This window comes from Orycteropus afer, unplaced genomic scaffold (assembly GCF_000298275.1).
Source record: "Orycteropus afer afer isolate SDZICR_OR568_19922 unplaced genomic scaffold, OryAfe1.0 scaffold00107, whole genome shotgun sequence".
NCBI classification, from domain to species: Eukaryota; Metazoa; Chordata; class Mammalia; order Tubulidentata; family Orycteropodidae; genus Orycteropus; species Orycteropus afer.
The window spans coordinates 4123278-4143882 of record NW_006921694.1 but is presented as its reverse complement, the minus strand read 5'-3'; the positions used below and the strand labels follow the sequence as shown (position 1 = coordinate 4143882).

The 20605-nt window shown below is 40.0% G+C and overlaps 1 protein-coding gene across 1 annotated transcript in view; it reads left to right on the top strand.

Moving 5' to 3' along the window:
* DMGDH (dimethylglycine dehydrogenase) overlaps positions 1 to 20605 on the top strand; it is a 110526-nt gene that overhangs the window by 33437 nt on the left and 56484 nt on the right. Inside the window, exons 6-7 of the mRNA XM_007943478.1 lie at positions 10053 to 10301; positions 17466 to 17664. Coding sequence (XP_007941669.1) covers positions 10053 to 10301; positions 17466 to 17664 — 448 coding nt within the window. The remainder of the gene's footprint in view (positions 1 to 10052; positions 10302 to 17465; positions 17665 to 20605) is intronic.

The window sequence follows — 20605 nt, the reverse complement described above, 5'->3', positions numbered from 1 at the left end:
CTTGGTAGGGTGGAGGGTCGATGAAAGAGGGGGAGGCCTTCAACGAGATGGATTGATACGGTGGCTGCGATGATGGGATCAAGTATAGCAGGGATTGTGGGGCTGGCGTGCGATCGGGCAGTGTTTCGTCCTGCTGTGCATGGGGTCACTATGAGTCGGAAACGACTCGACGGCACTTAACAACAACAACAACAACACTCATTGTTTTCCTAAATTGGAAACACTTTGGTTTACGTAATTAATTGTCATTGTAATATTTTGTTTGAAAACAAACCATTAACTATGAGGGGAAAAAATCACTGAAGGAATGATAGCATAATCTCCAAAGAGATCTGACCTAGATAGATCCAGGGCATTTTTGCTGTCCAACGAAGTTTTCTATACAGCTGTGAAGTAGGATGGGGATGGAGCAGCTTTTGGTGCTGGCCTGGGAAAGCAAATCCCTGGAACTAGATAGATAGTGTGGGTCTGTGCAGAGCAGTAATGCGTCCCTCTGTTCTGTGTTCCTGATGCCTTCCACCCAGCCACATTTACTCTACATCCTTGGTTCCTGGTAACTCTATGCAGTTCCTTGCTGGAAGTTGTATGAAGACTACAACCTCTCACAGAGAAGAACACAACTGTTTCATTTCTTTATTTTATTCAAATCATATCTGGCTTATAATTTTTTTTTTCCTCGTCCATCTCTCTCTCTCATCAGGCAAAATTCTTTGGAAAAAAAACTTACCTGATTGCATATTAGTAATGTAAAGGAGGGGTACATGTATGTGTGTATGTGTTTAATTATTTGTAAGTCTACTTTTAAGAAAACCTTATGTAAGGGATAAAAGCTCCCAAAAGGGTAAGCCTCAGTAATTGGATGCAAAGGTTTGAATATATCTCCTTCTGGAACTGAAGCTAACAAAGTTCAATTTTATGAATGAAAGCAACCATCTGCTGGAGGCACCATACTAATATGGTTTGAGAATATGTTGCCTGATGGGATATTTCCCAGGGTTCCTAAGGGAGACTAGTGTGTATCACAAATTGGGGTCAGGTGACCAGGCCAGCACTGAAATCTCATTAAAGGAGCCAAGATATAAAGGCCTCTATTACAAACTCAAAGGAGCTCTGGTGGCATAGTGCCTAAGGCATTTGACTGCTAAGCAGAAGGTTGGTGGTTCAAACCCCCACCAGCCACAGAGGGAAGATGGAACAATCTACTTCTGTAAAGATGTACCGCCTTGGAAACGTCATGGGGTCACTAAGAGTTGAAATCTACTCGATGGCAGTGGGCTTAGTTTTTTTTTTTTGTATTACCTACTCAATTGTTTTTTGGTTTTTGGTTTGGAATTTTCTAAAACGGAGTCATAACAGAAGGCTTCTGGATATTCAGAATACCTATGAAAACAAAGCCTAACAGTAAAAATTTGTCAGTTTGCTAGTATGCTTCCCACATTGACTAGGGAGTGGAACTTTCTGTGTTGCCAACTGTATGGCCTGATGAAGTTACTCATTTGTAAAATGGGAATTAATAGCCATTGATCCATCTAAGAAGAAGCTCTGTTGGTGCAGTGGTTAAGGCATTCATCTTCTAATTTAAAGGTCAGTGGTTCTAATCCACCAGCTTCTCCATGGAAGAAGGAAGTCTGCTTCCATAAAGATTTTCAGCCTTGGAAACCCTATTAGGTGGTTCTACTCTGTCTTATAGAGTCGCTGTGAGTCAGAATCGACTTGATGGCAGTGGGTTTTACTCATCTAAGGAGTCCCTGGATGGCACAAGCTATTAAGTGCTAGACTATTAACTGAAAGATTAGTGGTTCAAACCTACCCAGAGGCTTTTTGTAAGTAAGGCCTAGTGATCTGCTTTGGAAAGATCACAGCCTTGAAAATCCTGTGGAGCAATCCTACTCTGCCCACATGGGGTCGTCAAGAGTTGGAATCACGTCAACAGCAATTAACAACAACAACAACATTACCATCTCTTAGATTTAAACTGTTGCACATATTGTACACTAAGAGTTCAGGTTGTTGTTGTTTGTTGTTATGTGCTGTCAAGTCGGACCCGACTCATAAGAGTTCAGGAGCATCCAGAAACTGTCAGCTCTGCTAGCTCAAGAATAGGCCCACTACTCTTTCCTATAACAACACTTCTGTGGCAACCCAGTTGTATTATTGCCAGGCCTTTTTGCAGAGGCACCTCTGGATGGTCTCAAACCTCCTTTCAGTTAGCAGCTGAGCACATTTACACCACCCAGGAACCAGGTATACAGTAGTAGTAGTTGTTGTTGTTCAGTATCATTGAGTCAGCTCCAACTCATAGCGACCCTGTGTACAACAAAATAAAACACTGCCTGGTCCTGCGCCAGCCTCACAATCCTTCCTCTACCTGAGCCCATCATTGCAGCCACTGTGTCAGTTCATCTTGTCGAGGGCCTTCACCATTTGTTGTTAGGTGCCACTGAGTTGTCTCCAACTCATAACAACCCTGTGTATAAAAGAACAAACCACTGCCTGGTCTCACAATCCCTGCTATACCTGAGCCCATTGTTGCAGCTACTGTGTCAATCCATCTTGTTGAGGGCCTTCCCCTTTTTCATTGACCCTCCACTTTACCAAGCATGATATCCTTCCCCAGGAAATGCTCCCTTCTGACAACATGACCAAAGTAGGTGAGGCATAGTCTGGCCACCCTTGCTTCCAAGGAGCATTCTGGCTGCACTTCGTCCAGGATAGATCTGTTAGTTTTTTAGCAGTCCATGGTTCTCTCAGTATTCTTCACCAGCACCACAACTCAAAAGCATCAACTCTTCTTGGTCTTCCTTATTCCTTGTCCAGCTGTCACATGCATACGAGGTGATTGAAAATACCATGGCTTGGGTTAGGTGAACCTTAGTCTTCAAGGAGACTCTTCAACACTTGAAAGAGGTCTTTTACAGCGGATTTACCCAGAGAAATACATTGTCTGATGTCTTGACTGCTGCTTCCATTGGTGTTGATTGTAAAACCAAGTAATGTGAAGTCCTTGAAAACTTCAATCTTTTCTCCATTTATCATGATGCTGCTTATTGGTCCACTTGTGAGGATTTTTGTTTTCTTTATATTAGATGTAATCCATATTGTAGTCTTCAATCTTTATCAGTAAGTGCTTCAAGTCATCCTCACTTTCAGCAAGCAAAGTTATGTCATCTGCATATCTCAGATTGTTAATGAGCCTTCTTCTAATCCTGATGCCGCATTCTTCTTCATATAGTCCAGCTTCTCTGATTATTTGCTCAGCATACAGATGTAATAAGTATGGTGAAAGGACATAACTCTGATGCACTCCCTTCCTGATTTTAAACCATGCAATATCCCCTTGTTCTGTTCGAACAACAGCATTCTGCTCTGTGTACAGGTTCCTCATGAGTACAATTCCATGTTCTGGAATCCCCATTCTTCTCAATATTATCCATAATTTGTTATGATTCATACAATTGAATGCCTTTGCATAGTCAATGAAACACAAGTAAACATCTTTCTGGTATTCTTTGCTTTGAGACAAGATCCATATGACATCAGCTATGATATCCCTTGCTCATGTCCCCTTCTGAATACAGCTTGCATTTCTGGAAGTTCTCTGTCAATATACTGTTGCAACCATGTTTGAATTATCTTCAGTAAAATTTTACTTGTGTGCAATATTTAATATTGTTCGATAATTTCCACATTCTGTGGGATCACCTTTCTTTGGAATGGGTACAAATATGGATCTCTTCCAGTCAGTTGGTCAGGTAACTTCCAAATCTCTTGGCATAGCCGAGTGAGTGTCTCCAGCATGGCATCTGTTTGTCGAAACTTCTCAATGGGTATTCCATTAATTCCTGGAGTGTTGTTTTTCTCCAGTTCCTTCAGTGCAGTTTCAACTTCTTCCTTCAATACCATTAGTTCTTTATCATCTGCCATCTCTTGAAATGGATGAACTTTGACCAATTCTTTTTGGTGCAGTGACTCTGTGTGTTCTTTCCATCTTCTTTTGATTTTTCCTGCATCATTCAATATATTGGCCATAGAATCTTTCAATATTGCAACTCAAGGCTTAAATTTTTTCTTCAGTTCTTTCAGCTTAAGAGATGACAAGCGTGTTCTTTCCTTTTGGTTTTCTAACTCCAGGTCTTTGCACATTTCATTACAATAATTGACTTTGTCTTCTTGAGTTGCTCTTTGAAATCTGTTCAGCTCTTTTATCTTGTCATTTCTTCCATTTGCTTTAGCTAACTCTCCATTCAACGGCAAGTTTCAGAGTCTCTTCTAACATCCATTTTGGTCTTTTCTTCCTTTCCTGTCTTTTTAATGACCTTTTGCTTTCTTCATGCATGATGCTCTTGATGTCATCCCAAATTTCCTCTGGTTTTTTGTCACTGGTGTTCAATACATCAAATCTATTCTAAATTCTAAATTCAGGAGGGATATAATCAAGGTCATATTTTGGCTCTTGTTGACTTCTTTTAATTGTCTTTAACTTGAACTTGCATATGAGCAGTTAATGATCTGTTCCACAATCAGCTCCTTGTCTTGTTTTGGCTGAAGATATTGAGCTTCTTCATTGCCTCTTTCCACAGATGTAGTCAATCTGATTCCTGTGTACTCCATCTGGTGGAGTCCACGTATATAGCTACCATTTGAGATGTTGAAAAAAGGTATTTGCGATGAATAGGTCATTGGTCTTGCAAAATTCTATCACGTGATTTCCAGCATTATTTCTATCACCAAAGTCATATTTTCAAACTACCAGTGACCCTTCTTTGTTTCCAACTTTTGCCTTCCAATCACCAATGATAATCAGCACATCTTGATTGTGTGTTTGGTCAGTTTCAGGCTGCAGAAGTTGGTAAAAATCTTCAACTTCTTCCTGTTGGCTTTGGTGGTTGGTGAGTAGATTTGAATAGTAATATTCACTGGTCTTCCTTGTAGGCATATGGATATTATCCTATCACTGACAACATTGTACTCCAGGATGCATCTTGAAACATTCTTTGTGATGAGAATGCCGTGCCATTCTTCAATTTCTCATTCCTGACATAGATCAGGATCATATGGTTGTCTGATTCAAAATGGCCAAAACTAGTCCATTTCAGCTCACTAATGCCTATGATGGGAGCTCTGGTAGCGTAGTGCTTAAGGCACTTGACTGCTAACCAGAAGGCTGGTGGTTCAAACCCACCAGCCACTCCTCGGAAGGAAGATGGGGCAATCTACTTCTGTAGTGATACTGCCTCGGAAACCCAAGGAGGGGTCACTATGAGTCGGGTCCGACTCAACGGTACATAACAACCTAACAATAATGCCTACGATATCAATCCTTATGTGTTTCATTTCATTTTTGACAACTTCCAATTTTCCTAGATTCATACTTTGTACATTCCATGTTCTGATTATTAATGCATGTTTGCAGGTATTTCTTCTCATTTTGAGTTGTGCCACATCAGCCACTGGAGGTCCTGAAAAGTTACTCTATCCACATCATTAAGGTCAACTCTACTCTGAAGAGGCAGCTCTTCCCCAGTCGTATCTTGAGTGTCATCTGACTGAGGGGCTCATCCTCTGGAACTATATCAGACAATGCTTCAGAGCTGTTCATAAAGTTTTCCAGTAATATATCAGACAGTGTTTCACTGCTATTCATAACATTTTCATTGGCCAATTTTTTGAGAAGTGGATGGCCTCTTACTTCTTCTGAGTCTGTCTTATTCTGGGAGCTCTCCTGAAACCTTTCCACCTTGGGTAACCCTGCTGGCATTTGAAACACTGGTGGCATAGTTTTCAACCTCACAGCAACACACTAGCCACCACATTATGACAAACTGACAGACAAGTTCATTTCTCTTAGTTGTTCCAAACTGCTCGGCTCACTTCCTTGTCTCCCTTAGGTGTTCTAAACCCCACTGGTTCAGATCCTGATCTCCTTGAGCTGTTCCAGATCCCAGTGGCTCACCTCCTGGTCTCCCATAGCTGTTCCAAACCACTACTGGCTCGCTTCCTGGTCTCCCTTTGGAAATTAAATTTACTAGTTGAATGGGTGCTGGATGACTATAGTGCAAGATAAAGGCATTGGGTAATCTTAAAGTTTGCATAAAAAGGCACTAGTCACCTGATGCTAGTGTCTGCCAGACTAAGATTAGACCTATCAAGGAAATCATTATAATAATCATAAATATTAATATCATTATTATACCTAACTTGTTTCTAGTACTCAATGCTTTCAAAATCTGCTCCATCCTCCTTTCATTCTACTCTCCCCCTTAGGTGGCACTCAGGGGCATGTGCAAGTTCTGTTTATTATGATGCAGGCATTTTCTTTGCTTGGTGATGAATGTTTCTCTTGACCTCATTTCTAATTGACCTACTAAGCCTGAGAAGACTTTGAAAATTTTCTTTAAGAGTTTTCCTTATTTAGTAAATCAGAAATGTGATTGAATCATGCTAACTTGAACCTCAGTGTTTCATCAAAAAAAATTGCTTAAGTTTGCCAGATACTCTGCATCAAAGAATGAACCTGTCATTGTCACTGTATAAACTCTGTAGTAGAAGCAAACTTGTCCATGAACATTTACCCTTCATTTAAACCCCATTTCTATTAATCACTGCAGATTTTTTTTAATAGAAGTAATTTCAAGTGATCATTATTAATGACTCTTCAGTTATTTTTCATGTGATAATGGTAGATTTTACAGTGAATCCTTCATATTTACCTGTCTTCCCTTTGAACATAGTGGGTGGGTGATCTGGCAGAGATTAAAGTATAATCCTGGCTAGATTGAGGTTAACTAAAGAGGAAGAGAATGCCAATAGACATCCCCACCATAGGGTAAAACAGTATAGAGCTTGCTATGGGGTTTTAAGTAATATAGTTATATTTATTTAGGTATACATTTTCACTTTAATTATGGAGTACAATAATAAGCAAGCAGTTTGTCTCAGAAATTAATAAATATTCTTACATGGGACAGAATTTATTTTCTTCAATTTATGCCTTTTAACTGAAACAAGTATATTGAGGATGGCAGTGGGTTTTGGTTTTGTAGTAGTTTTAATTTCTAGGCTAATATTTTGACTTTCTATATTTTTCAAATTACTTTAGTATATGTAACTAGAATGTATGACTTTACTATGTTTTCCTACAAGATCCTGATGTTGCTAACTCATTTCTTCTTAGTTGTTGTTGCTGTTAGGTGCTGTTGAGTTGACTCTGACACAGAACAAAAGACTGCCCAGTCCTGCACCCTCTTCACAACCTTGCTACACTTGAGCTTATTGTTGCAGCCACTGTGTCTTGTTGTAGGTCTTCCCCTTTTTCACTGACCCTCTACTTTACCAAGCATATTATCCTTCTCCAAGGAATGGTCCTTTCTGGCTACATGACCAAAGTAGGTGAGACAAAATCTAGCTATTCTCGTTTCCAAGGAGCCTGCTGGCTGCACTTCCTCTAGGACAGATTTGTTCATTCTTCTGGCAGTCCATGGTATGTTCAGTATTCTTCACTAACACTATAATTCAAAGGCATCATCTCTTCTTCAGTCTTCCTTATTCATTTTCCAGCTTTCATATGCATATGAGGTGATTGAAAATGCCATGGTTTGGGTTAGCACCTTAATCTTCAAAGTGGTATCTTTGCTTCTTAATACTTTAAAGAGTCCTTTGCAGAAGATCTGTGTAGTACAATATGACTGATTTCTTGACTGCTGCTTCCACGAGTGTTGATTGTGGATCCAAATAAAATGAAATCCCTGACAACTTCAATCTTTTCTCCTTTTACTGTGATGTTGCTTACTGGTCCAGTTGTGAGGATTTTTGTTTTCTTTATGTTGCGGTGTAATCCATACTGAAGACTGTAGTCTTTAATCTTCATCAGTAAGTGCTTCAAGTCATCTTCATTTTCAGCATGCAAGGTTATGTCATCTACATATTTGCTTCCTGGTAGCAAAAAATAAATCAAATCTCTAAATTATTAAAAGACTAACATTTAGTTTTGTTCCCCACAGGTCAGATTTTTGGTTGTATACAAATACTCATTTCTGGGATTATTATAAAAGTGTGAGCAATTTAGCTGTTAGGCCAAAACAAAACAAAAGAACACAAAGGTGATGTTTAGATGGTTAAATGGAAATAAGCATGGACACTTAAGGGTATGTAGTCTGGGTTTTCAGATTGACTCACAATTGATGATTCTTTTTCTAGCTCTGAACTTCATAATGACAGAGATTTCAGAACTGTTTATTAGATTCAGAAAAAAAAAAGCACAAACAGAAATGATTAAAAATTAGAGAGTGTGTAACCTCTAATGGAAGAACTTAAGACTGCCTAACCATTTGAATGATTATTCAGAATTATTATGGGGCAAACCAGTAAATAGAACTCCCACTCCAAAATGTTGCATTGTAGTAATACCACATCCATGCCAGATCATAATCCTTTTTATCATTTTAGATCCTAAAATACCTTTATACAAGTGATGGTGTCTTGGGTTTTTAAAATACAAGCTTTGTGTATCAATAAAACCAAAGACCAGAGTGACTTTGGGTAGGTCTCTTACCTTCTCTGGACTGCATCTTCCACATCTGTGTACTAAAGGAGTGGCTTGGGAGATAATCAAGGTTCCTTTCAGCCTCAAGTTATCTTGGTCTGTCTCTTATAAATTAAAAAAAAATGACATTCATGTCCATAATAACACAGTCCATGTGCAAGTTATGGAGTGAGAAACATTTCTTTTTGGTATTCTCCATCATTTATGAAACTCTCTCCTCTTAGTTGTGGCCCCTTCTCTCACTTGGCACTGACTTGGTGCCTTCATGCTCTTTATAAGAGAGGCTTTGACAAACTTATTAAAACTAAACTTTTAAAATAACAGATAAAACTTCATGTGCTACTTCTTCCAAGTATTTTCACATTTTAAGTTAACAAACTGTATTTGTGGAATTTTAGCCATCAACAAGTTGAGAAGAGGAGAGTTTGGGGATCTGACTTGCAGTGTTTATTATATACTATTATTATAATGTATTAGGTAGTCACATTTTTATTTATTTTCCATAAAATAAAGCTCTTTGTTCTTTTCCTGTCCACCTTTGCTTAAGGGCAAAATGTTTTTTCAGGAATGGAGTTCTCAAAGAAAGATTTTTTTCTTTTGTATATGGCAGTATTTATTTCTCATCTTTATATATATTTAATTGTGGTAAGTATATATATGTATAGTAAAACATTTGACATTTAAACATTTTTACATGTACAATTCAGTGACACTAATTATATTCTGTGGTAGTTTAGTTTGTATGCCAACTTGGCTGGGCCTGGTTGAGTGGCTGGGCAGCTGGTGGTAGTTATTCCCCATGATGAGAGTGCCAATCAACTCCATGGTGGGATCTACCAGAAGCAGCTGAGTAGGTGCCTTTGGGACGTCTGTTTCCTGTATATAAGGAGAAGCCTTGGGGATAGTCTCTAGCTTATGGCACCTTGAATCCTGCATGTAGCCATGTGGTTGTTTCAGCAACCTGTCATGTTCTACCAACCTTGGGACTTACAATGGACTTGAATTAATGGCCTGCCGTGTGATTTGGTAATATTGGGACTGTGCCTTTTTACTTGTCAACCTTGGGCTTGGCAGCCTCAGCAGCCAGCAGCTGTCTAAGTAAAGAAAAGCCCTAGCTTCAGTGGGCTGGGAGCTGGAGGCAGAGCTGAAGCCCAAGGCTGAGGGGCTTTCACCTAGCCCCTAGAGCCTGGCACTTTGAACTTGAACTTAAAGCCTCCAAACTGTAAGAGAATAAACTCCTGTTTGTTGAGGCCATCCCATTTGTGGTATATTTCTGTCAGGGCAGCACTAAGTATCCAGAACACATTCATTATAAAATATTGTCTTGTTTTATTTTCCCTCACCCAATTTTGCAGCAATAAAATATTTAAAGATTGTTATGACATTCTTTAGGTGTTGCCGTAAGTACTCATGTCTTCCAATATATTTTATTTTAGTTTAAATTATATCATTGTCAGGTGTGGTATGTTTATATATATGATGACATATTAAAATGAGTTTTTTGTTTAAGGATTTTGGGCTCGTGAAGTTGGCAAAATGATTGGACTAGAACATCCTCTCATTCCGGTTCAACATCAGTATGTTGTCACATCAACTATACCTGAAGTGAAAGCTTTGAAAAGAGAACTCCCTGTGCTCCGTGACCTGGAAGGATCTTATTACCTCCGCCAGGAAAGGGATGGACTTTTGTTTGGTCCATATGAACGTCAGGAGAAAATGAAACTTCAAGACTCCTGGATCAGCAGTGGAGTCCCTCCAGGTGGGTTTAGCAAATTAAAAGGTATAAAGGTCTAGAATAAAATGACACTATACTTCCAGAGATGCAAGCTAGATTCAGAAGAGGATTTGGAGTGAGGGATGTCATTGCTGATGTCAGATGAGTCTTAACTAAAAGCAATTAAAAGCAAAGAATACCAGAAAGATGTTTACCTGTGTTTTATTGACTATGCAAAGCCATTTAACTGTGTGGATCATAACAAATTAATGGATAATATTTTTGAAGAATGGGAATTCCAGAACACTTAATTGTGCTGATAGACCAAGAGTCTGTCATTCGAACAGAATAGGGGAATACTACATGGTTTAAAATCAGGAAGGGTGTGCATCAGGGTTGTATAGTTATTCAATCTGTATGCTGAGCAAATAATCTGAAAAACTGGACTATACAAGACAAACTCGGTATCAGGATGAAAGGAAAACTTATTAACAATCTGAGATATGCAGATGACAGAACCTTGCTTGCTGAAAGTGAAGATGACTTGAAGCACTTACTGATAAAAATCTTCAATATGGATCATATATTGGTTTTCAATATGGATCAGACCTCAACATAAAGAAAACAAAAATCCTCACAACTGGACCAATAAGCAGCATCATGATAAATGGAGAGAGAACTGATTGAAGTTGTCAAAGATTTCATTTTACTTGAATCCACAGTCAACACTCATAGAAGCAACAGTGAAGTAAGCAGACATCATATTGTCTTAGGCAAATCTACTGCAAAAGACCTCTTTAAAGTGTTGAAGAGTAAATATATCACTTTGAAGTCTAAGGTGCACCTAACCCAAGCCGTGGTGTTTTCAGTCACCTCACATGTGTGTGCAATCTGAACAGTGAATGAGGAAGACTTAAGAAGAATTAACGCCTTTGAAATGTGGTGTTGGTAAAGAATACTGAAAATATCATGGACTGCCAGAAGAACAAGGAGCTCTGGTGGCATAGTGGGTAAGGACATTGGCTGCTAACCAGAAGATCAGTGGTTCAAACCCACCAGCTGCTCCGTGGAGGAAGTTGAGGCAATCTACTTCTGTAAAGATTGACAATCTTGGAAATGCAATAAGGGTCACTATGAGTCAGAATTGACTCAATGGCAGTGGGTTTTGGGGACCCAGAATAATGAACAAATTTGTCTTGGAGGAAGTGTTCCAGAATGCTCCTTAGAAGTGAGAATGGCCAGACCTCATCTCACCCACTTCAGTCATGTTGTCAGAAGCGGCCATTCCCCGGAGATGGATATCATGCTCAATGAGATGGGTTGACACAGTGGCTGCAACGATGGCCTCAAGCAGAGCAAGTATTGTGAGGATGGTGCCAGACCAGGCAGGGTTTCGTTCTGTTGTGCATATGAGTCACTGTGAGTCAGAGCTGACTTGATAGCAACCAGCAAGAACAACAATGCTAGCTTACCAGACACCTGGAGTGGTGGAGGTGGGTAATTTGAGGTGAGCTCTGTCCTCATATCGCTCAAACAATCACAGCAGAGAGTGAGGCCTCGATGAGGGAAGAGAGAAGATGTAATTGGTGATGGTAGAGAAGCTGAAGAACACATTCTAGCTGCTTTCAAAAGCTCTAAGTCTATTTTTATCTGCCCATACCAACCTCCTGCCTAACTTCTTTTTCTTCATTCTATCACTTGGTCTATTCCCAAGATTTAGATATAGCTGCTGTTGTGCTTTGGCACCTGGAAACATGAAAGGTATCTGACATGATAGCAAAAAGATGGAAACAACCTAAGTGCCTCCCATCAGCAGGTGATTATTGTTGTTGTTGTTATGTGCCATCAAGTTGGACCCAACTCATAGTGACCCCTCCTTGGGTTTCCAAGGGGGTATCACTACAGAGGTAGATTGCCCAACCTTCCTTCCATGGAGTGGCAGATGATTAGATAAGCCAGTTATGGTATGTACACGGAATGGAATGCAACTGTAAAGAATAATGATGAATTCCTAGAACAACATGAATAGATCTGGAGACATTATGCTGAGTGAAATAAGTCAATCACAAAAGGACAAATATTGTATGATCTTACTTTTATAAAAAGACCAGAATAGGTATACATAGATACAGCAATGTTCCTTGGTGGTTACCAGGGATGGGAGGGGGAACCACCATCTAGATAGTAGACATTTGTTATTTTGGTGATGGGAAAGGCGAACCAGATGTGGGTGAAGTCTGTGCAACTAGACCAAGGTAAATGACATGAAGAAATACACAAGAATAAAGAACATTTTTGGTAAATGCTATAACATGTATAATTTTGCAACAACAGCAATAACAATGAAAAAATATGTATGTGGATATATCAGAATAAACCCATTGCTGTTGAGTCAATTCTGACTGATAGTGATCCTATAGGACAGAGTAGAATGGCCCCATAGGGTTTCTGAAGCTGTAATCTTTACAAAAGCAGATTGCCACACCTTTCTCCTGCAAGGTAGCTAGTGGGTTTAAACTGCCAACCTTTTGGTTAGTAGCTGAGCACTTAAAAGGACTTAAAAAAAGCACTTAAAAGGAGCCAGAGGGCTCCTTTTATGTGTATGGTTATATGTTGTTGTTTTTAGGTGCTGTTGAATCAGTCCAATGCATAGCGACCCTGTGTCCAACAGAATGAAATACCGCCTGGTCTTGCATCAGCCTCACAATCCTTACTATACCTGAACTTACAGTTGCAGCCACTGTATCAATCCATCTCATTGAAGGCTGTGCACTTTTTTGCTGATCCTTCACTTTACTAAGCATGATATTCTTCCCCAGGGGATGGTCCCTTCTGACAACATGACCAAAGTGGGTGAGATGAAGTCTGGCCATTCTCACTTCTGAGGAGTATTCTGGCTGTACTTCTAGGACAGATTTGTTCATTCTTCTGGCAGTCCATGGTACTTTCAGTATTCTTTGCCAACACTGCAACTAAAAAGTATCAACACTTCTTTGGTCATCCTGATTCATTGTTCAGCTTTCACATGCATATGAGGCAATTGAAAACACCATGGCTTGGGTTAGGTGCACGTTAATCTTCAAAGTGATATATTCACTCTTCAACACTTTAAAGAGGTCTTTTGCAGAAGATGTGCCTGATGCAATACGTCATCTAATTTCTTGACTGCTGCTTCCATGGGTGTTGATTGTGGGACCAAGTTATATGAGATCTTTGACAACTTCAATCTTCTCCACATATCATGATGCTGCTTATTGGTCCAGTTGTGAGAATATTTGTTTTCTTTATGTTGAGGTATAATCCATACTGCAGAATGTAGTCTTTAATCTTCATCAGTAAGTGCTACAAATCATCTTCACTTTCAGCAAGCAAGATTATGGTTACATGTTGTTGTTATGTGCTGTCAAGTCGGACCTGACTCATAACAGCCCCTCCTTGGGTTTCCAAGGCAGTATCACTACGGAAGTAGATTGCCCAATCTTCCTTCCAAGGAGTGGCTGGTGGGTTTGAACCGCCAGCCTTCTGGCTAGTAGTCAAGTGCCTTAGGCACTATGCCACCAGAGCTCCTAGGTATATATATATATGTGTGTGTGTGTGTATAGAAAGGCACATGTGAGTATATGTGTGTACATGTATAGGTGTATCTATAGGCCTATCTATCTATCTATCTATACATGTTTGTGTGTGCTACATATATATTCATATATTTAGTAAAGCACACAGGGGTCAGAGTCATGAATACTTCCTAGACATAACTAAACACCTTGCAGGATTGGTTTACTGGATTTGTTGTGGAACAACTTGGTCAGTTGTCATAACATAGTTCATAAAGTTTATGTTCTACATCTTAATTTGATGAGTAGTGTCTGGGGTCTTAACACCTTGTGAGCAACCATCTAAGATATAACTATTGGTCTCTATTCATCTGGAGCAAAAAAGAAAGAAGAAACCAAAGACTCAAAGAAGAAAGTACTCTACAGGACTGAAAGCCCACATGAACCATGGCCTCATCTAATCTGAGACCAGAAGAACTAGATGGTGTTGGGCTACTACTACTGACTATTCTGATCAGGGACAAAATCGATGGTCCTGGATAGAACTGGAGAAAAATGTGGAACAAAATTCAAATTCTTAAAAAAGGCCAGATTTACTGGACCAGTCGAGACTAAAGGAATCCCCGACTTTTGCCCTGAGATATCCTTTAATCTTGGTACTGAAATCACTCCTGGAAGTCACCTTGTTAAATAACAAATTGGTTCATAAAATAAACAGTATTGCCAATAAGTACTGAGCTCATTTGAAAAATCATCTATATGAGTCCAAACTGTCAACATTTACCCTAAAGCCAAGATGAGAAGGTAAGGGAGTGGGGCAGGCAAACTAAAGTAATGGAAATGGAACAACCAGATTGGAAATAGTGAGAATGTTGACACATTGTGAAAAATGTAACCAATGTCACTGAACAATGTGTACAGAAACTGGTAAATGGGAACCTGATTTGCTGTGTAAGCTTTCACCAAAAACACAATAAAATATTATTATTATTATTATTATTATTTTAAAGCATCTGAGGCAGGATATCCATCCTATTAAGAATGGAAGCCCAGAAGTCTATAACAGAGCAGGGTGTGTTGGTACTGCAAACTGAGGCCCTCCTATACTATGGAAATGATGTGGAAAAGGCTCTAGCCTTTTTCCTAAAGCAGAAGGTACACAGTTTCCCTTTCACATTCTGTTAGGGAGATGTGTCATTTGTTTTTGCTTTTCATGGAAACAAAACTCCTGCAGAGCTGGCTTAAAGATTAGACCACCTGCAATGTAGTAAATCACTTAGTATGGCTTTTCTACCCATAAGTCATTGTAAACTCAGTGGTGGAATGAGCAACTGAGGAGCTCCTGATTGTAAATGTTATCCACGTGGGTTATTTCTGTTGGGCGTGGCACAACACAATGTTCTGGGAGGTTCCCACTCTCTCTCAGGTGCTTAGAGTTCTGATGCTGTGATTGGCTAGTTTGACCACCCTGCCAGGCTCAAAAGGAGGCCTCCTAGAGGCAGAACTCTCTCTTTGACTGCTGGTTGAGGAAGACGTGCTGCTGAAAGAGACATGTGCTGCTGGGAAAGAGATGCAAGAGACATGTGTTGCTGAGTAAGACACCAAGGGACATGCACTGCGGGGAGAGAGACTGTGAGAGACTTGCCTGAGAGACAGTAGGCTGGGAGAGAGACTGAGCATTTTTTCCTGAACTTGAATTGTAGCCTGGTGCTTCCCTAATAAACCCTGTAATCTGTGAGTTCTGTGTGGCCACTGCAGCGAATTATCGAACCCAGGAGAGATGTGGTGGGTGCTTTGGGAGGAACGGTTGGAGAAAGGGCTGGAGGGAGGCAGCATGTCTGGCCTGGCAGGAATAGGCCTTGGGTTATTTATCATGACTCTGTCTTCCTCTTGTGGGATTAGAGGAGGTCAGAACATGTGGCCTCCTTGTCCTTTTTGCACCACCTGTGGAAATACCTCAGGGGTTGATCTATAAAGGGAGCATTGGAACACTGAAACATTACAAGGAATATAAAGAAATGGAGAAAACTGTGATTTCTGAAATTATTATTTTATAGTCTTCTTGAGATAGAGGATGAGTGCCCTCTTACTCCTCATGAAACAGCTATGCCCATGTAACAGCAAACATTAACTACACTGCCTTCCATAGAACACATTTGCTCCTGAGCAGAATAGCTCCTAATCACAGAGTTCCTGCTATCTGAGTGTCTCCTTCTCTGGACTTCCTCCATGTTTTATCTCCCTCTCCTCTAAATAAAGGCCAAACAAATATTTAAACAATATCAGCTGGGAAGAGAGCAAGATTGTTCGCTGGCCCTAGGTGTTCTCATTTACCAGTTTGGCCCTTCTAGTCTGCATGCCTCCACTGCAACTGACCCCACATGCAGTCCACAGCAGGAGCAAGAAGCTGACTAGCTTCTGTGGGAAATCAGAAGTGTAGGTAGAGATATTCTTTGCAAACTCATCTGTGGCTTGTCTCCAACCACAGTGCCTTTTAAGACTGAGGAGATGGTTGGACTCCAAGATCTTGCCTCTTCATAGAACTTTAGCCCTTGGATATATGTGAAAGCAGACTGAAGGAATTAGATTGCCATGCTGTTCCTTCCCTGTTGAAGGGGGATAAGAAGGGGTCTAGAATCCATCATCTTAAATCCTAAAACAGTTTTCCACTTTTCCCCAGTGTCCTGGCATGGCTTTGTAAACTCCCATATGCTCTCACTTGAAGGATAAGTATCTCTCTTATAAACTAAATGTTGGTTTTAAAAGAATTGTGATTGGATTAAATATGAGACACTTAAAATGCAAATGCAACTGCTGCCCTCCAGTCAGATCTGACTCATAGGGACCCTTCCATGGGTTTCTGAGGAAATATCACTGAGGAAGTAGATTGCCCAACCTTCCCTTCGAGGAGTGACTGGTGAGTTTGAACTGCCAGCCTTCTGGTGAGCAGTCAAATGCCTTAGGCACTATGCCACCAGAGCTCCTATGAGAAACTTAATAAATAGAAATCAGGCTTTATCTTAATTAAGGAGCTCTGGTGGCGTAGTGCCTAAGGCATTTGACTGCTAACCAGAAGGCTGGCAGTTCAAGCCCACCAGCCACTCCTTAGAAGGAAGATTGGGCAATCTACTTCTGTAATGATACCACCTTGGAAACCCAAGGAGGGGTCGCTATAAGTCGGATCCAACTCCATGGCAGTGCGTCTTGTTTTTATCTTAATTAAAAAGGAGCTCAGCTGCTTACTGAAAGGTTAGAGATTCAAGTCCACCCAGACACACCTTGGAAGAAAGGCCTAGCAATCTGCTTTTGAAAAATCAGCCATTGGAAACCTTATGGAGCATAGTTCCACTCTAACACAGAGGATGACCATGAGTTGGAGTCAAGTTGATAGTAACTTTAAAAAAAAAAAAAAAAAAAAAAAAGTTAAAAAAAGGTTAACTTCCATGGTTTTATTTTTAAATACAATGAAATTATTGTTCTCGGTAATATAATGTGTACTCATCTGGAGATAGTGAATTTCAAGTACATTTTATAAAAAATGGAAAGTACCTTAACAGGCCATTTTTAATTACAATCTGTTTCAGAGATCCAAATCACTTTAGAGCATCTGTCAGTGCAGCTGTGCAACACTGATGACAATGGCATGTCTTTTCAGGTTTTGGAAAGGAACTCTTTGAGTCTGATCTTGACCGAATCATGGAACATGTTGAAGCTGCCATGGAAATGGTGCCGGTCTTGAAAAAAGCTGATATCATCAATATTGTCAATGGTCCTATCACCTACTCTCCTGACATCCTTCCTATGGTAGGGCCCCATCAGGGGGTCAGAAACTACTGGGTGGCTATAGGCTTTGGGTGAGTATTTTGTGTAATCAACATTTATTATAGAGTCATGGATTTTTCATAAGTCTTAGTCCATAATCTCAGGCCAAAAGGGAAAACATGAGAGTCAGAGAGAAAGATTTCTCCCTTTTATGACCATGGAAATGTGCATTAAAAATGTCAGTAAACTTAACCATATAATGGTGTAATTACTTCTATAGGTTTTAAGGATTAGCACATAGATGGGAAGTGATTTCCTATAAATTTCTCTTTGCCTAATTCCTGCCATTTCCAGTATTCATATCTTTTCTCACGCAGTGTAGATCAATTTGCCTCAATTTCACAAGGGTGTTTTCATAACACAGTGTGACAAAGATAATTAAAAATACCTAAGATGTAATATATCTGATGCATTTTTCATCATAATTCATGTTTGTCCAACATGATTTGTTTCTTTATAATTCCTCAGGTTGCTTCCTATTTTTTATTCCATTACCCATTTAGTGTTTCATTTCTAATATTTGTCCTGTTAACTTAGTGAATATTGATGTTAAGCTTATTTTACTATCATGTCATAGCTTTCTATTATTCCATTTTTCTTCCTCATTTTGGGGGTCATTTATTCTACTTGTGTTTATTGATTTCCAGCTCTACCAGGCCTACTGCAAGGCAGTGGGCTACAGCTGTGACCTACATACCTACTGCAAGATCTGACCAGAGGCAGGAAGGCTAGTTAAGGTGCTGGTTTACCAGTATATTAGAGATGCTAGTGGTCTGAACTAAGGTAGCGACTAGAGATGGCTGGAAGATAAAAATTGATTAGATTGAGTGATTGATTGGATAGGGTGTGAGGCAGAGGGAAAGAATGGCAGATGACATCCAGCTTTCTAACTGGTTTGATGCTGGGACTACTCTCTGAGAACTTAAGAGGAGGTAAGGTGTGGAAGAGAGCACCAGCAAAATAGTAAGTTCTGTTGTTTACAGGTTTGTTTTGAAGTAGTTAGGTCAGAGATTCAGGAAAAGAAAGGGAGATAGAGGGCTAGAAAGTACAGTGTCATTGAGGGCTTCAAGCCTAAAAGTAGAGTTTAGTAATGATGTGGAACCTCTTTATTGAGTCTTCTACTGTGTTAGTCCATATGTAGACATGTGCATGTAGAGGTGTTTCTCTGATACATCAGGAAATATGATATGAATCCAAAAACCAAACCCACTGCTGTCAAGTTGATTCTGACTCATAGTGACCTTATAGGACAGAGTAGAACTGTCCTATAGGGTTTCCAAGGCTGTGAATCTTTATGTAAGCAACTACCACATCTTTTTCTCGTTGAGCAGCTGGTGGGTTCAGACCACCCACCTTTCGATTAACAGCATTGTGCTTTAGCCACTGTGCCACCAGAACTCCTCATAGTATTAATATAGCTCTCTTAATATATCTTTGAATAATATAGTGTTGTATTTCCCCCTCAATAATAGCATTTTAAAAGTATTTTACAAGAATAGCATTTTATGCTTTTCACCCAACTACAATAACCCCTTATTTACCCACCAGAAACTTACCTGGCAACTCTATCAGGGAAATAACCTTAAAAGATGAAAAAGATTTTTAAAATGTGTTTAAGGAGCCAACAGATCTTATGTTTAATAACAAGCATACTCAGGCAAGACCTTGTGTGGCATGCCTTCATGATCTTCTCACTTTGGGCGCACAGACACAAATGGCAATTTTCAGTTGGGATTAACCTAGTTTAAGTATGTATTGATGGTTCTCAAAGAAGTTGTTTAAATTAGAGCTTTTAAAACTAACATGAGTTATCATGAAAAGTAACTGAGCTCACTCTATATGTTTCTAACTATATTCATTTTACTGTTAACACAGAGCTAAAACTAGTAATTTGGCAGCTGGAACAAACAGAACAACTGAGGTGATATTGTTGGGTGGTGGCATTTTTGAGGGAGCAAAGATGAGGAAATGTGCTGCCTCCTACAACCCCCCACCCCCACCCCCACTATGCACACACAGACAAAGTAAACCTGCCTTGTAGTTCACTGACCTTTTCCTTAGATTATCAGCTGTGTCCAGGAGCAATGAACTCACTACTGAGCAAATGAGTATTTGAGGAAGAATTCCTGTAGGTGGGGAAGAAAACCAAAACCACACTCACTGCTGTCCAGTCAATTCGACTCATAGTGACCCCTCCTTGGGTGTCCGAGGCAGTATCTCTACAGAAGTAGATGGCCCAATCTTCCTTCCAAGGAGTGACTGGTTGGAGTGACTGCTAGCCTTCTGGTTTGCAGTCAAATGCCTTAGGCACTAGGCCACCAGAGCTCCCAGATGGGGAACAGGGCCTAGAAAATTGGTCTTGAGTGATCCTAAACACAGTTATCATACAACCTCAAAAAGTATCAATGAATTATGTACATTGTAGCTCCATTGCTAACTTTCAACCTTTCATTGAGGAGTAAGTAAGACCCCTCACATGGAATTGTTTCTGCTTGATTCCATGTGCCTTGTCCCACTCCAGTCTGACTGGCTGTCTGGCTATCTGGCTATCTGAATCCTTTGCACTTCCAAATGAGTTTTAGGATCAGCTTATCAATTTCTACAAAGAAGTCACCTGGAATGCTGGGGGAGTTTGCATTGACTCTGCAGATCAATTTGGCAAGTATTGCCATTTTAACAACAAATATGAGATACTTTTCCATTTATTTAGATCTTTAAAAAGAAATTTAAGGAGCCCTAGTGTCATAGTGGTTATGCACTTTGCTGTTAACCAAAAGGTTGGTGATTTTAACCACCAGCCACTTTGAGGGAGAAAGATGTGGCAGTTTTCTTAGGTGAAGATTATAGCCTTAGAAACCCTATAAGGAAGCTCATTCTGTGCTATGGGAGCTCTGGTAGCATAGTGGCTAAGGCACTTGACTGCTAACCAGAAGGCTGGCGGTTCAAACCCACCAGCCACTCCTCGGAAGGAAG